Below are 17,032 nucleotides of genomic sequence, written 5' to 3'. Positions count from 1 at the left end.
ACCCATTTTGTATGATATGTTACGCGTTACAATTCATATTATATTTAACAAATGCAAACGTACAATATGTTATGAATTTGTGAAATGAATATGCAAAACATATGATAGGCAATGAATTCCAGCTAGGTGGCTAATGTTAGCTAGTTGGCTGACGTTAGCTAGGCTAGGGGTTAGTGTTACGTTTAGGAGTTAGATAAAGGGATAAAGTTAGGGTTAGTTAAAAGGGTTAAGGTTAGGTTTAGGGAAAGGGTTAGCTAACATGCTAAGTAGTTGCAAAGTAGCTAAAGAGTAGTACGTAGTTGAAAAGTTGCTAATTATCTAAAATGCTGAAATTATTCATGATGAGATTCGAACTCACAACCTTTGGGTTGCTAGACTTTCGCATTATACCCTACCCGTTTTTGCCTTAAGCAAAAATGTGTCTTATGTAAGCATACCAAAAGTAACATATTTGCGTGACCCGGATTTACATATACTATGTTACGTCTAGTCTATGAGACCAGGCTGCAACACTAGGCTAGGCTATAGGCTTAACTAGGCCATATAAAGCTACTACTAGGCCAATATTGCAATGATATCCTGATTTAAGACTGTTTGAAAACAAAAGCTTCCGTCGCGTGGTGTGGCTTTATTTTGCAGAGACATTGCTAAAATGTCTGCGGCTCGGTAGTACAACACAAAGCGTGGGAGCAAACTGGGGTCGCATCTGCACGCAGCTGACAGCTGTTCCCCTGCTGGCCTTTGTGCTCTTGTTCTACGGTTATGGTGGAGCTTGCTGTTACATTTCTCACTGGCTAGATGGACACTTGCAAATGGAAACATTTGAGCATGTATAAGAGCTCAGGCAAAACGTATCAATGGCTTTGTGGGGTCTTTCTGTAGTAACGTTGTAACACGGTCTGAAATATTGAAAAAGTTTTACACCTTACATGAATACATACATGTTATATGCATTGCATTTGAAATCTAGCTCAAATGTCTGCGCATGTTGTCGCTCAAATCTGATTGGCTTAATATTATTTATTTTTTGGTAAATTATAGTTTAATTTCATGATCATTCACCTTGATTACTGACATCTGTTAACTCGCAGCTCAAACATTTTATTGTGGTTTGTTTTTCATCAATAACTGTTCATTTCTATTGTTTCCTTAATTATCTGACGGGCTAGCAGTGGCAACGGATCCTGTTAATATGATCCTTGAGACGTCACTATCACCCCCATTGCAGTTAACATTTTAAATAGTTACGGTAGATTAATAGTTAAGGTTAGCGTAGGGACGTCCCAATGATCTTGGATAGCACTGATCCAGTGGAAACGGGCATCCAACACACAACCCCCTTCAAAGCGTTTAGGCTTTTGGCGCCGTCTATTTTAAATCCCCACTCCGGCCAATCACATGAGTTTTTCATTAAGCCACCACAGACAACCGTGATAGTCTCAAAATATAGACCTTCAGCCAATCCAAACACCGTTCATGCCCTGCGTCCCGGATTCAAATTGAAATGTGTAATTTCAGCCAATCGAATATGACAAGCGGGAGGAGCTCTAAAAACATTTAATCACGTTTGTGTGAACTGTCTCCCACTCACAAAACAGTGCGAAGGACTTTACATTGGCACTCATTGTACTTGTGTGGCTGGATAATAGGTGAGTAAGAGAACTTCTACACCTATCAAATCTTTCGTGGTTTTCTACATGTTACGTTTGTTTTTGGAATGCTTTTGAATTTAAGGCAAAACCTCTCAAATGCTTACTGAAGAATATGTGGTTAACTATTTTACTCAACTAAGCCAGCGAAGTTGGGAATGGCGCGCTGTGATGCAGTTGCTATTTAGCTAGCTAACTTGATGCCCTAACACATTTTTACAGAATGTATTGTTCTGCTCGTAGCCAAGAATGTTCAGTATGACAAGGAACATTTTAGAAGTTTTCCGTCCAGAAAATGCTTTTTGGATACTTCTTTCAGACATAACATGCTAACATCGTGCTAGGTAGTTGGCGATGTTGCACGATGCATTCCATACTTGCTGCCATTGAGCTAGCCTAGCTAGCGTCGTTACTAGACGAACTTTGATCAGCCTTGCAGAAATGGTTTAGGTAGCCTTTCGGTCTTTATTTCTGACTAACAGGTATCATTCTGATGACCCAATTTATCAATGTTTTAAATGGTTTGATCCTACTTATTGCATTTGTTGGGAGACTTGGTTTAGGCGGGAAACAAAATGGAGGGACGCTTATTGTCCTAGCCGTATAGCCACAATGAAGCAGGAACTCAATCGGATTAACGCGGTTTCGCGTCCTTGGGCTGTCCGTGGAGTGGTTTGTGGCTCGTTTACTCGGTGGTACCATCCGAAAACATACCTTTAACCGTTTTTTATATATTGTGATTTTAATCAATTTTTGCTTAATATTTTTTTCCCTTTTTCAGAATATAGCAGCCATGCCGGGTAAAGATCCTAATAAGCCGAAGGGAAAGACTTCTTCCTATGCGTTCTTTGTTGCGACGTGCCGGGAAGAACATAAGAAAAAACACCCAGGAACTTCAGTGAACTTTTCCGAGTTCTCAAAGAAATGCTCAGAGAGGTGGAGGGTAAGTTCTGACTAAGCGGCCGCCATGTAAAAGTTGTTTTTTCCGGGGGGGGCAGAGGGCGGGGCAAAGCGTGCCTACGAAACAGTTAGCAAATCAATGTATCAAATGGTGGGGATTTAGCGCAACATGGATGCTGCAATGAGTGGTGTGACTAATGCAGTTTCTCTTTTCCAGACCATGTCTGCAAAAGAGAAGGTGAAGTTTGAGGACATGGCCAAGGGTGACAAAGTCCGTTATGACAAGGACATGAAGGGTTATGTGCCCCCTAAGGGATCTAAGGCAGCAGGAAAGAGAAAGAAGGACCCCAATGCCCCCAAAAGGCCACCGTAAGTACTCCACCTATACAACTATTGATTTCTGTAGAGTTCTGTTCAGATTTTGGAACTAAATGTGTTCTCAACATTCTATCCCCAATAGTTCTGCATTTTTTGTGTTCTGTGCTGAACACCGTGGAAGAATCAAGGCTGATAACCCAGGCATGGGCATTGGCGACATCGCCAAGCAGCTGGGTCTGCTGTGGGGCAAGCAGACTCCAAAAGATAAGCAGCCACACGAAGCAAAGGCCGCCAAGCTGAAGGAAAAGTATGAGAAGGTAAGGTCCACTTCAACTATCATTTATCATGACTCACTAGAACCGTTGTAGGAGACTCATGAAAACCAAGTCCATTTTTGTTGTAGGATGTTGCTGCCTACAAGGCTAAGGGAGGCGCAGGCGCAACTGCTAAGAGTGGCCCTGGCAGGCCAGCTGTTGGCAAGGCAGCGCCCATGGATGATGATGACGATGATGATGACGAAGAGGAGGATGATGATGAGGAAGAGGAGGATGACGAGGATGATGACTAAACTGCCTGGAAACTTGAGCTGGAGTATTTGCAAAACAATGTGAACCTTACAATGTAACATAGCATTTTGGATTTTTCAGAACATGTACAGTGATGTGCAATGGCTGCAATAATGCATACAGGGGTCATATTGTGCTGTCTTGTAAACGAACAGCTCCTAATTCTCAAAGCACTGCTTGTTTTGTCTTTGGATGGTGGCATGTTCTTTTCCGCCCTATATTGATATTGTTTCCACTGCCGTTTTTAAGAAATACAAGAAAATGTGTAGACGTTTGCGACCCATTTTTAACGTGGAGTTTCAGTGTAGAATGATTTCTTTTTATAATAAAATTTTGTTTTGTATATTATGATTAACTTCCTTGCCTTGTTGATGACAAGTTAGATTAGGGATGTGATTAGACTAGTCCAATTCAGATTTTTTTTCTTCACCCCACTAACGGGTCTTTCAGAGCTGATCATTTAAAAGCCCGCTTGGTAGAAAAAAATATCTGAATTGGCTGTGTAAAAGCCAAATGTACTCCATGTTGGTTAGCTAATAGTTAAGGTAGTGACCTATTAAATTGCACTAAAACTTCAATGATATAGCTTAATACTCAGGCAATTCATGAAGTATATTGAACAAAATAAATGAGCTGAAATAAAAGCTCATTTTCTGTATTTCTATTTACCCATTTAGGGAGCATTTCTCCTTTGCCAAGATAATCCATCCACCTGTCATGTGGCATATTAAACAATACATTAAAGGCCGGTCAAATGTGCAGTTTGTCAACACAATGCCACATCAAGTTAACAGGAATGCCCAACTGCAGTCTTGTCAGTCTAGCAACCCCTCAATGTTCACTTCTCTACCCTAAGCCAAGTCCAGCTCTCCCACACAGTATAAAGGGGTTTGCTGGTATGGGCAATGAAATGCAGTGCTAAGATCAAGGCCCGTCGTTGTGCCATGTTTCAAGGATCTGTACACTGCCAGTAAGCTGAAAATGTCCCAGTTCTTCCATGGCCTGCATACTCACCAATGGAGATGTCACACCAGACAGATACTGACTGGTTTTCTGATCAACCGATGCATATGTGAAATCCATAGATTAGGGCCTAATGCATTTCAATTGACTGACCTTATGAATTGTAAAATCTTAATTGTTGCATTTATATATTTTACCTTTAACTAGGCAGGTCAGTTGACTGCCTTGTTCAGGGGCAGAACGACAGATTTTTTTACCATGCCAGCTCAGGAATTCGCTCTTAACTAGGTTACCTGCCGCCCGATCAGACTAGGTCACTGTAAAGGTAGACCTTGCGGTTGGTTACCAGCTAACAAGTCAATAGGGCACAGATGGTCTGAGGGAAATGCATGTCTCAAATCCACTGCAGTTGGAGTGGTTGACATATGGCCAGACAGGGTTGAGGCATTTTCTTTTGGATAGATAACATAATGAGACCATGTTTATCTGGGGGAGGGGTGAGGACCCCAAAATCTGGGGGATTTAGTGTAATCAGACCTGAACTGAAGGTTCAAAAGATGCATGAATACAATAGGCCTCTAGCAACATAGCTGCAATTGAACGTAATAAAAAAAGACCCCTAAAAATTGTATTTCAAGGAAAAGGGGAAAAAGTTGTTGGTAAAAAGGTAAAATTTATTGCCATGAGTACAGCTCGAGCCAATATGTTTTTATAAGTTAGATATGTACACCTTCATCCAAGGCTCACTGCATAGCTCTTTTAGAAACAAACCTATTTACATTATAAAAAATGCATACATATCACATCATACCCCAAAGAAAACACATTTTCTTAATTTTGCTTTGAACAAATTGGTGTCTGATTCTTGTTGCTTTGTAGTCATCATTCAACAACAACATTTACATACCAAGCTGGAAATATATAAAAACACAGACCCTTTCTTTATATAGCCATTTGAAATTCACCAGTTAGAGCAAACATGTTAAATTCAAGCTTTTGGAATTTCACTGTGCCTAAGACCAACATCATTGAAGTAGTAAGTCCTTTCAAAACATCCAGTGTTCATTCTTGACCATGACTCATGAGTGGACTTATCCATCTAGCCTGGTCCCAAATCTGTTTGTGCTTTCTTGCCAATTAAACACCTGTGGGTCATTGTACAAACAGATCTGAGACCAGGTTATAATCCATTGCAGTTTTCAAAAACATAGTATTCTTAAAACCCTAGCTAGTGGGCAGTTTATTACACGACTACTAGAAGTGGTTTTGAATTGTTGAATGTTCAATTCTGCACATTGATTAATGAATCCTCCACCAAAGTTTTTTTAAAGTTAGAAAAATTCTCAGACCCCTGAGTAATAGCCCAAAGACCCCAATAAGATGTAAAACCGAGAGAAGAGAGCAAGAACGTGTAAACATCTACAACTGAAAAAATGTCCATTATCCAAGTGTGTGTACGGACGAGTATCTTCCTTGGGACATGGTTGAGAGAGCACAGTATCCCCTATATAGTGCATTGCTTTTGACCAGGGCCCTTAGGTATTGGTGTCATTTCAGCTAAACCTACACAATTTCAACTCTAAAAAGCTATTTGGAGACAGCGAAAACAAGCAAAATTGACTCCAGCCATTATAACCTTAACCTTAGTTGTAGCTTCATTCCCCAGTCAATAAGGGACTTAGCTTTCTACAAACATGTCATACAGCAATTAGCTGCTAAGCACTAGCTCAGCACCGAGATTAAAAAGAGTTAAGTTCCATGTAAAGTCAAAAGTGCAGTGTCATAGCAATCTTCTACCACCGCACTGTTTTAAGACAAAAGTTGCCTCAGATCAATGTGCTCTAGCCAGACAGTCTTTCCACCCGCTCGGAGGCCTGCCAGCTATTACCGCTTAAACTGCATTTGCCATTTAATGGGGATTGGAATGACTTTAGTAGCCCATTTTAAAATAGTTGGTGTATGTTGACTGCCATACACAATTGACGTCCCTGCCCATAGGGCTCTGGAAGTAGTGCACTATATAGGGAAATAGTATGCCATTTTGGACGTACACAACCTCTCAATGCAGCAGACAGTTGAAGTGCAGTGTTCGATGCTCTATCCTGTCGAGTGAGTTCCAGTTGGAGTAAAATACCCTCTGTGGGGCTGTAGCTTTAAACCGCTACAATATTGTTCATCTCCCACTTTTGTGTGCTTTTGCTGGTGTCACAGTCTGCGATGAAGACCTTGTGGAGGATGTCCGACCGGTCCAGGCACCTCCCTGTGGGGACGTGGGTGAACCTGTGGAGGTCCTGGGAGGGAAACGAAACAGTGAGTTCACTTACACGACATATACCCTCACACATACATGCGAATACGCCATGTTCAGCAGTACCATCAAGCTGTAGCGCGATAGGAAAAACTCATAATACTGTATTGGTAACAAGGATGGATTCTCTTTCCAACTGTTTACCACATCTTATGAAGCAATCATGTATTGAAACAATGGCACCAATCTAAGGAGGTTCTTATTTGAGGATTAGACACTTTGTATATGAAGTTAGATGCAGCTGCATACCTTGAAGTATCTCCACTCTGTGTTCTCGTTCATGTTACAGTGTGTAACGATCACCGCCGACCCATCTGGTCCTTTCGTCAAGCACTGGTCATACTGCATGAGCTGGTTGGCTTCATTTATCCTGAAAAGCTACAAGAGGTGTTTTATCAGTAAATGAGGAATAATGTTCAGGAATAAATAAAGTCTCTAATCACAAATGACACAAAGGGTTTTCGGACCTGGTTCCCACCCATTCTGTGACAGGGCCCAATCTCCACGTTGCCTCCGTTGGTGTGGCCCATACTGTCAATGCAGTAGCTGGTCTCATATCCACGGACCTGGAACAAAGCAATAATGCTCACTATACATTCCAAATGCAATTTCACTACATATACACAAAAGTATGTGGACACCCCTTCAAATGAGTGGATTTGACTTTCAGCCACACCTGATGCTGACAGGTGTATACAATCGAGCACACTGCCATGCAATCTCCATAGCCTCATATTGGCAGTATATGATCCTGATCCTGAAGAGCTCAGTGACTTTCAACATGGCACCGTCATAGGATGCCACCTTTCCAACAAGTCAGTTAGTCAAATTTCTGCCCTGCTAGAACTTCTCAGCTTGCAGGCACCAGAACGTCAGCTTGCAGGCACCAGGCCCACCACAAGGATTCGTTAGAGCACGATGGGACAAGGAAATCCTGCCGCCCAAACCCTCCCCTAACCCGGACGATGCTGGGCCAATTGTGCGCTGCCTCACGGGTCTCCCGGTCACGGCCGGCTGTGACACAGCTTGGGATCGAACCCGGGTCTGTAGTGACGCCTTAGGCCACTCCACCATTCGGGAGGCCAACTAAGTGCTCTTATTGTGAAGTGAAAACGTCTAGGAGCAACAATGCCTCAGCAGTGAAGTGGTAGGCCAAACAAGCTCACAGAACGGGACTGGCAAGTTGCAATGCTATCGAGTTCCAAACTGCCTCGAAGTAACGTCAGCACAATAACTGTTCGTCGGGAGCTTCATGAAATGGGTTTCCATGGCCGAGCAGCAACACACAAGCCTAAGATCACCATGCGCAATGCCAAGCGTCGGCTTGAGTGGTGTAAAGCTCGCTGCCATTGGACTCTGGAGCAGAGGAAACACGTTTTCTGGAGCGATGAATCGGGCTTCACCATCTGACAGTCCAACGGACAAATGTAGGTTTGGCAGATGCCATAGTGCCAACTGTCAAGTTTGGTGGAGGAGATATAATGGTCTGGGACTATTTTTCATGGTTTGGGCTAGGACCCCTAGTCCCAGTAAAGGGAAATCTTAACGCTACAGCATACAACATTCTGGATGATTCTGTGCTTCCAACTTTGTGGCAACAGTTTCGGGAAGGCCCTTTCCTGTTTCAGCATGACAATGCCCCCGTGCACAAAGCAAGGTCCATACAGACATGTTTTGTCGAGATCGATGTGGAAGAACTTCACTGGCCTGCACAGAGCCCTAACCTCGACCCCATCGAACATCTTTGGGATGAATTGGAACCCCAACTGCAAGCCAGGCCTAATCACCCACCCTCACTAATGCTCGTGGCTAAATGGAAGCAAGTCCCCACAGCAACGTTCCAACATCTAGTGAAAAGCCTTCCCAGAAGAGTGGAGGCTGTTAAAGCAGGGGACAAACTCCACAAAATGGCCATGATGTTGGAATGAGATGTTCAATGAGCAGGAGTCCACATACTTTTGGTCATGTAGCAGACAGTAACACACTACTCTTTAACAGATGCATATGTTGATATTTTAAGTAAGACTACAATTCAGCTTTTAGCTACTATTGTGTAGTATGAATAAACTAAAAACGAAATATGGACAATACTTTAGCCTACCTCTCCCCACTCCACGTTTTTGGGGGGCAGTGGGTAGTTCATGGGGATGTCATAGGCAATTTCTTCCATGAACCACTTGAAGCTCTTGCACCGGTGCTCCTCTCTGAACTTCTTGAGCTGGCTGATGTCCCCGTAGGCCAGGGTGAGGGTCTCCGGCCGGCTTGCGTAGAAGTAGTCCTTGTAGTCGTCCCACCAAACCTCCACCACACGCACATAGTTCTGGAGCAGGGAGGATCAGAATAAAACACCAATAATTAGTTTCCATGAAGGACAACACCCCTTGAAGGACATCAGTCAGTCAATCTATATGCTACTTCTCATATGGTGTTTTTCCATAAGATTGCTGATGTTTTATGATACAGATGACCGATACATATGGTGATATCTATATAATAAGCGGCTGTAGGCCTACATGAACTGTGCTTAGCACAATATATAATTCAATCTAGTCACCCTTGTAGACATTTGAAACTGGCTGAACCATATTAGTTTACAAGGATGAATCCAAGTAAATAAGCAGATGGTGCCAGGTCAGCTCAAAGGAGCCAAAAAAAGCTGCCAGGGATTTGCCAGAGTGAGCTAGACTGGTCCCAGATCTGTTTGTGTTGTCCTGCCAACTCTTACAGTCATTGTGACAATCACCACAGGAGTTGGAAAGACATTGAACGCAGATCTGGGAGCAGGCTAAGAGGGGCAGCCTGGGTGCTTAGTTTGACAGACTTGGCACACTGACCTTAAGTGTGGGCGAGGAGCCAATGTGGGCAGGGGGTGGGTTGCCCTGCCAGCCCTGTAGGCGGTAGATATGGCCCACGCGGGAGCACGGCACAAAGAGCAGCTGGCCACCACACTGCCAGATCTGGGATCAGATCAGGACGATAGAACAAACATGCTGGAGTTACACAGATGGTACATAGAGAGCTGAAAATACGATAGTATACCAGTACAATAGAGAGATAAGTTGAAATTCACAGGCAATAAATAAACAGCTACTAATCATTATGCATGATTAGTAACAGTATCAATACAGGACTAAACAATAGCCCAAGTATTTTATTACGATGTGAAATATTTCGTAGATTATTGAGAGCTTTAAGTGATCTTAGCGTTTACCTTATAGGATATCTCAAAGTTCTCCCCTCCCCAGATCTGCAATCCTGGGTCATAGAGGCCCAGCTCAAAGAAGAAGTCCCTCTCAATGGCAAACAGCCCCCCAGCCATGGCAGGAGACCTGAGAAAGGCCCAAAACTACATTACCCACAATCCACAGGAGCCTCATCCAGAGAGAGGGACAAGAGCTAAAATGTAGTAGGGAAGAAGGTGGATTCATGATGAAATAGGGAGAAACATAAGCATTATGACAAAAAGAGTGAACAAGAACATTGACCCAAAGAGTGCTCCCAAACAATCCTTAATGTCAAATGACCAAATATCATGCTAGCCATCAAAGGTGACACATTACTGACTTATCTTCTCAAACAATAGAATAACGTGGTAGGATACATGATAGGATACCGAGTTGTGGAGAAGACAGAAGAGATTATTGGTGAGGAAATCACACCAAGAAAAACTGAGAATGAGAATGCAGGACATTAGCGAGAGATTTCAAAGCATTTAATTTCAAAAGACTTAAGCGTTGATTTCTAAAGGCACAAGCAGTGGCAGCTGTCAAAATTCCTTCCAGGTATCAGAGACTGCTAGCATTCAGGGTTCAGACAAATTGATACTTTTAAATTGGTCCAGGCCATAGGCGTTTCCTCAAGAGCATGAAATTTGGCACTAGAGCAAGTTAGAGAAATGAATAAACCACATTGAGGGCTACAGTTGGTAATTCATGGGTATTACATATCTTTCTGATTATTGTTACATCTACAGACCACTATATGGGGTAGCACTTGTGTTTCATAGTCAGCATACACTATAGAGAAGTGCCAAGCAGTAGTATGAGCAAGCCAAGGCCAAGCAAATAGTACTGTACATGCAAACAGGGGTTGATGTTGCAAGCAGGGTAGATTTTTAGTGCTGATAAATTACCGATAGGGCTCAGTTTTAGTTAATCTCTTCTCCTTCTCCCTGCTACTGAGGGGCACACGCTTCCAGAGCATGCTCCAGTCCCATGCGCCGCGGGCAAAGCCATCCTCGTCCCCTCCCCCTTGTGGGTCAATATGGAATGTCTGGCCTTCTATGGAGTCTATGAGAGGGACCGTGCACACCGTTCTGGGTAGGGACCGCCGGTGGGGAGATGGAGGGTTTCATGCATCACACACACACACACACAGGGGGGAAACAAACAATACATCTGGGTTTTAGATGGGCATGCAAGGCATGGATGGTAGCAGGATGTTTACCGATAAGGCTCGGTCTTATGCTTTCGCTTAGCCTTCTCCCTGCTGGAGAGAGGCACTCTCTTCCACAGCAGGCTCCAGTCCCAGGCTCCCCGGGCCAGCCCGTCCTCATCACCACCTTGCTGGGGCTCTATGGTATAATCACTGCCGTCTATATAATCTATCAGAGGTACAGTGCATACCGTTCTGGAAACAGGCAATGAGAATACACACACAAGATGTTACAGTGGGGCAGCCACTGCACTAAATGGATATTAATTACTGATCAATATTTAGCATAGATAAACAGTTGTGCATATTCAGCATGGATGGATACACCCATTTACACATTTTCAATACAATCATCTGCACATGAATTAGGTTGTATATAAACGTCAATGTATATCACTAGTTATGCTGTGACATAATACAGAGATGTTTCTGGTAGAGGATTCATGACCTGCACTGTTCATCGATGGATCAGAATATTTTTCATTATTACAGTAGAACAAGTCATATATGGAAGTAGAAATATTCAAAATCACAGCCGCAGACCACTCATACCTGTCTTTGGATATGGGGGCCACCAGAGGGGCGTACCAGTTGGCAGCGACTTCACAGTGAGCGTCTAAATAGATAAGAACCTATAGACGACAGGACACAGTGGCCAAACACGTCAGACACCGGAGAGAACAGTTGCTTGACAGAGAAGTTGTTACCATTCCATATCTTTCCATCTATATTAGTGGCTCCAGATCAATCCATTCATTCATTCATTCCTCTTTGTCTCATCTGTCACACAGTAAGTGTAGAGGTGATGGAGTAGCTGTAACGTACCTGTCCCAGGGTGGCTACATGGGCTCCTATACTCCTAGCCTGGATGAGGCCCTCTCGCTTCTCATTGCGGTGCAGTTTGACCAGGCCGTTCCACTGCTTAATGTACTCTTCTAGTCGCTCCTTCAGGTGCACTGGAGACCGACAGGGACAGTGAGATTAAACCTACTTTTATTTGTCACGTACACAGTTTACCGGGAGGTACAAAAGGTGCAGTGAAACGCTTGTGTGCTAGGCCCCAGAACAATGCAGTACAATACATCAGTAAGACTCAAATCAATAACAAGTAATAGAAGAGGTAGCATTCCTAGTCTGATATGTACACAATAGGATATCCTACAGTGTTAGATCATCATTGTGCTATGAAAAGTATGACTGTGTTTACAAATATAAAATGGGTAGTGTCTTGGTCGCGCAGATTATATACACTACAATCGTCACTATAAATGTATAGCCCAGACACACCGGTAGGATTATCAAACGGTTGCCGGCCGACAGTACTTAGCACCGCTGAACAGAGTGTCGGCCGTCAATCTCCTGTTCACACAGCAAAGACCTTGAAGTCGTCAGCCTTGTTAAAATACTCTAAACCAGAAGGTGGCAGAAGCGTTGTTTGACACTGCATGTCAGTGTGTTGCTAAGTTTATGGCCTAGATTCCAATGTTAGCTAGCTAGCTGTGCTAATGTTGCAATTTTGCAGAAAGCCCTTGTTGATACTAGCCAGAGCTAGATTACTACCTAGCAAGATGACGAAGAAACAGCTAAATTTATTCTCCATAATCCCATACAGCTAAGTACCAGCCCATGGCCAAAAGTTTAACTAGCTAGCTAACGTTAGCATATTCGCTAGATGATGCAACATAGCTAGCTAGCTCTGTTTCGTTAGCTAGCTAACGTCAGCATATTTACAAGCTAGTGCAACATACACCTGTTGCTGACAGGTGTATAACATTGACCATAAAGCCATGCAATCACAACAGACAAAATATTGGCAGTAGAATGGCCTTACTGACGAGCTCAGTGAATTTCAACATGGCATAATCATAGGATGTCTCCTTTCCAACAAGTCAGTTCATCAAAATTCTGCCACGTTAGGGCTGTCCTGGTCAACTGTAGGTGCTGTTATTGTGAAGTGGAGCAACAGCAGCTCAGCCGCGAAGTGGTAGGCCAACAAGCTCACAGAACGGGACCCAGAGTGCTGAAGTGAGTAAAAATTGTCTGTCTTCGGTTGCAACATTCACTAATGAGTTCCAAACAGAAATGGTTTGTCGAGATCGTAGTGGAAGAATTTGAATGGCCTGAACAGAGCCCTGACCTGAAACCCCATCGAACACCTTTGGGATTAATTGGAATGCCGACTGCAAGCCAGGCCTATTTACCCAACATCAGTGCCCAACCAAACTAATGCTTGTGGCTGAATGGAAGCAAGTCCCCGCAGCAATGTTCCAAGTGTAAAGCCTTCCCAGAAGAGTGGGGGCTGTTATAGCAACAATGTGGGGGGACCAACTCCATATTAATGCCCATGTTTTTGGAATGAGACGTTCAACGAGCAGGTGTCCATATACTTTTGGTAATTTTGTGTAGCTAGCTAAGGACACTGCAGCTAACACAGGCAGCGGTTTCATGGAAACTAATCCATTGTGATTTCCTTGTCAATATTTGCTCCAGTGGTTAGCTAGCTTGCAGGAAATCTTTAGTGTTGTGTGCATCGAGTCTGTGCACTTAGCTAGCTAACATTGCATATGAAGTGTGACTGGCGCATGACATTTAACTGTGGCTGTACGGAGAAAACGCCCTCTTCCCAGTCACTCGTCAGCTCTCCCACGTTGGGGTTTGTGCTCTCTGATTGGCTCAAAGTCAAGTTGTTGGCCACTGACGAGAATTGTAATTCTACAAGTAAAAACGGCAGGTTAGTCACTACCGGGTCGGCACGCAGCAGGTACCGCTTTTGTTGTAGTAAGAAAAGGCACGGCCTACCACTGTGATAAGTACCTATCAGCAGCAAGACGGTTTCATGGTTTAACTATACAGAGATATTTCTGTATCAACCCTAAAATACTATTTTATAAACCCTAACCTTGAGTTTAATTCCACATCAGAAGTGCAATGACGATGAGCCCCTGGCATCGCTATATATTGCTTGCGGTCTGTGAGTCACAACCTTTATAATTACTTGTGTAATGTTTGGCTGTGGCTGCCTGCTGTAGAACAAAATGTGAAGCAACTGATGTGAAACCTGAGCAATAACGTGGTATCTTTCTCCTTCAAAACCCTGTTTCCAATGGCCAGACTAACTTTACTGGCAATGAAGTGCTTGTGATAGCATGCAGATGGTTTGGAACACTAACAGGCGTTGGTAATAGCAATCCGTGGCAGGCTGCATGCTTAATGAGATGAATTCTCTGAGCTCTTGATGTTCTCATGAAGTCAGTGTCCATTACGTATATTTTGGTGTTGTGGTGCCCCCGCTTCAGGGGAATTACTCAGCCAGCTTTTCACAATGGTGGACGAGGCTCTCACAGTTCTACATCTGAATGGTGGACGAGGCTCTCACAGTTCTACATCTGAATGGTGGACTAGGCTCTCACAGTTCTACTGAATGGTGGACTAGGCTCTCACAGTTCTACTGAATGGTGGACTAGGCTCTCACAGTTCTACTGAATGGTGGACTAGGCTCTCACAGTTCTACTGAATGGTGGACTAGGCTCTCACAGTTCTACTGAATGGTGGACTAGGCTCTCACAGTTCTACTGAATGGTGGACTAGGCTCTCACAGTTCTACTGAATGGTGGACTAGGCTCTCACAGTTCTACTGAATGGTGGACTAGGCTCTCACAGGTCTACTGAATGGTGGACTAGGCTCTCACAGGTCTACTGAATGGTGGACTAGGCTCTCACAGGTCTACTGAATGGTGGACTAGGCTCTCACAGTTCTACTGAATGGTGGACTAGGCTCTCACAGTTCTACTGAATGGTGGACTAGGCTCTCACAGTTCTACTGAATGGTGGACTAGGCTCTCACAGTTCTACTGAATGGTGGACTAGGCTCTCACAGTTCTACTGAATGGTGGACTAGGCTCTCACAGTTCTACTGAATGGTGGACTAGGCTCTCACAGTTCTACTGAATGGTGGACTAGGCTCTCACAGTTCTACTGAATGGTGGACTAGGCTCTCACAGTTCTACTGAATGGTGGACTAGGCTCTCACAGTTCTACTGAATGGTGGACTAGGCTCTCACAGTTCTACTGAATGGTGGACTAGGCTCTCACAGTTCTACTGAATGGTGGACTAGGCTCTCACAGTTCTACTGAATGGTGGACTAGGCTCTCAGTTCTACTGAATGGTGGACTAGGCTCTCACAGTTCTACTGAATGGTGGACTAGGCTCTCACAGTTCTACTGAATGGTGGACTAGGCTCTCACAGTTCTACTGAATGGTGGACTAGGCTCTCACAGTACAACTGAATGGTGTTCCGTTGCTTGGGCAGGGCCTCACAATGCAAGACTAAGGGAGACACTGGGGGCGAAAGGCTGTTCCACTCCAATGCTTTTCATAGCCAGTGATAATTTTGCATGACAATGGCAAAGTGTTGTTGCAGAGCGCTGATTCAATTGCTGGGCGTTTTACTTGGTAATTGGAGTGGGGGTCCCCTGCTTACAGCCAACGGTAGTTATCTACTAGCCTAGCTGAAACAAGGCAGGGTGCTTTTAACCTTAAACCAAGAATAGACATGTTATGCACTAAGGCTTGTATCTGAGGAAATGTACAAGTACAGCAGTGAAGCGCTGATACACTTCAGCAGAGTGATGTCATGAAGCCTTCTAGTCTAACCTGATTGGCTAATTCAAAATGGAACAAACATTTCCAAGTCCTTTCACAGACACTCTTATCCAGAGCGACTAGATGCATTGATCTTGATATTAAGGTAGCTAGGTGGGACAACCACATATCACAGTAAGTACATCAATAAAGTAGCTGTCAGCAAAGTCAGAGCTTGTAAGGGGGCGAGCGTTAGTTCATAAGACAATATTGGTACAAAGACAAAACCCTATCAGCCCTGTGTTGTAATTACTTGTACTCAAACCAATGCTACCTTTGTTGCTGAAGTCGTCGATCATGACGATCTCGGCCAGGTATCGTCTGGGCGTTCTCTTGATGACGCTGTGGACTGTCCTCATCAGGGTGGACCAGCCCTCGTTGTGAAACACGATGATGACACTGGACGTCAACAGGTTGTCGTCGTAGTGCCAGTACTTACATCTACAGTAGGAGGAGAGGAATAATTTAAATGGCTGTAGGCATACATACTGTACATGTAGTGGATAACAGGGAATATTTATATGTTCAGAAGCTGGAAAGAAACATCTTTTGACTAAGTTTCTATAGCATTTCATACATTTAGAAAATACTGCTTTGGAGTGATATAGGACTGCACACACACAAAAAAGAGGCCAACGGCGCAACAGATTCTACTATGCAATCTGAAGACATCAGAATAGACACAGCCCTGGCTAGCTTAGCTTCACCAGCAATTGCTGCTAGCTAGATCCATTCCAACACATGATAGCCCTAAGCTCAGCTGCCTAGCTCTTTCTCCTTTGTGTCTACCCAGAGCTCTGCGAGGCCTCTGTCACAACCCCCAATCCCCTCCCCCCTCCTCCTCCACAGGCAGACCATCTGTGAGGCAGGAAGGCAGCCCTGCTTTGTGTGGTTTCCTCTGGCAGAGTGTGCTGTGTGTGTGTGTGTGTCCTGGACTCCACTTCCTCATTCTCAGCGTACTCACTCACTATAGGTCTCTGCTGCTCTTCTACTGCAAAAACAACAGTACTCACTACCTCCCATTGCCACATGCCATGCCTACGTATAGGCTTCAAGCCAGCCAATTGCCCTACAACTAGCCATCCAACTGCCCTGTTAATACAGCGGAGTGTGTGTGAGAGAGCAAGAGGCCGGGCCAGACACTGGTGTGGCATACTGAGGGTCTATTTTTAGCCTTGGTTTGAGCCCTTGTCGCTAGCAAAGCAATCTGCCTCGGGGACGACCTGAAAGGAAAAGACTGAGCATCGAGGCG

At 44.1% G+C, this 17,032-nt stretch overlaps 2 protein-coding genes across 4 annotated transcripts in view; one reads left to right on the top strand and one right to left on the bottom strand.

Moving 5' to 3' along the window:
* The first annotated feature begins 1,493 nt into the window (after positions 1-1,493).
* Positions 1,494-4,177, top strand: LOC110497386 (high mobility group protein B2). Of its 2 annotated transcripts, none has more exons than XM_021573467.2 (5): positions 1,494-1,649; positions 2,431-2,592; positions 2,767-2,918; positions 3,010-3,184; positions 3,271-4,177. In XM_021573467.2, the coding sequence occupies exons 2-5, from the start codon at positions 2,443-2,445 to the stop codon at positions 3,433-3,435; spliced, it is 642 nt and encodes a 213-aa protein (XP_021429142.2). In that variant the 5' UTR covers positions 1,494-1,649; positions 2,431-2,442; the 3' UTR covers positions 3,436-4,177. The 2 variants fall into 2 exon arrangements, with proteins under 2 accessions (XP_021429142.2, XP_036810211.1); XM_036954316.1 differs by lacking the exon at positions 1,494-1,649 and adding an exon at positions 2,247-2,321.
* An 868-nt stretch (positions 4,178-5,045) lies between these two features.
* The window catches only part of LOC110497385 (N-acetylgalactosaminyltransferase 7), a 33,034-nt gene continuing 21,047 nt past the window's right edge, over positions 5,046-17,032 (bottom strand). Inside the window, exons 3-12 of one of the 2 annotated variants that reach the window (XM_021573465.2) lie at positions 16,055-16,221; positions 11,964-12,094; positions 11,691-11,770; positions 11,151-11,333; positions 9,916-10,033; positions 9,539-9,661; positions 8,806-9,024; positions 7,172-7,270; positions 6,954-7,082; positions 5,046-6,687 (exon numbers count right to left, since the gene is read on the bottom strand). In XM_021573465.2, the coding sequence (XP_021429140.1) occupies positions 6,550-6,687; positions 6,954-7,082; positions 7,172-7,270; positions 8,806-9,024; positions 9,539-9,661; positions 9,916-10,033; positions 11,151-11,333; positions 11,691-11,770; positions 11,964-12,094; positions 16,055-16,221 (1,387 nt within the window). In that variant the 3' untranslated portion in view covers positions 5,046-6,549. Of the gene's footprint in view, positions 6,688-6,953; positions 7,083-7,171; positions 7,271-8,805; positions 9,025-9,538; positions 9,662-9,915; positions 10,034-10,836; positions 11,020-11,150; positions 11,334-11,690; positions 11,771-11,963; positions 12,095-16,054; positions 16,222-17,032 lie in introns of both variants that reach the window. The other variant, XM_021573466.2, reaches the window with a different exon arrangement.

Source organism: Oncorhynchus mykiss, chromosome 19 (assembly GCF_013265735.2).
Source record: "Oncorhynchus mykiss isolate Arlee chromosome 19, USDA_OmykA_1.1, whole genome shotgun sequence".
In the NCBI taxonomy this organism is placed as follows: domain Eukaryota; kingdom Metazoa; phylum Chordata; class Actinopteri; order Salmoniformes; family Salmonidae; genus Oncorhynchus; species Oncorhynchus mykiss.
Note: the sequence above shows the minus strand (reverse complement) of the source record. Positions and strands in the feature narration are given on the sequence as shown.

Coding starts and splice junctions, on each gene's coding strand:
- LOC110497386 (XM_036954316.1), top strand. CDS start 2,262: ATGAAGCAGGAACTCAATCGGATTAACGCGGTTTCGCGTCCTTGGGCT. Junction 2,322..2,430: donor CTTGGGCTGTCCGTGGAGTG/GTTTGTGGCTCG, acceptor TCCCTTTTTCAG/AATATAGCAGCCATGCCGGG. Junction 3,185..3,270: donor TGAAGGAAAAGTATGAGAAG/GTAAGGTCCACT, acceptor TTTTTGTTGTAG/GATGTTGCTGCCTACAAGGC.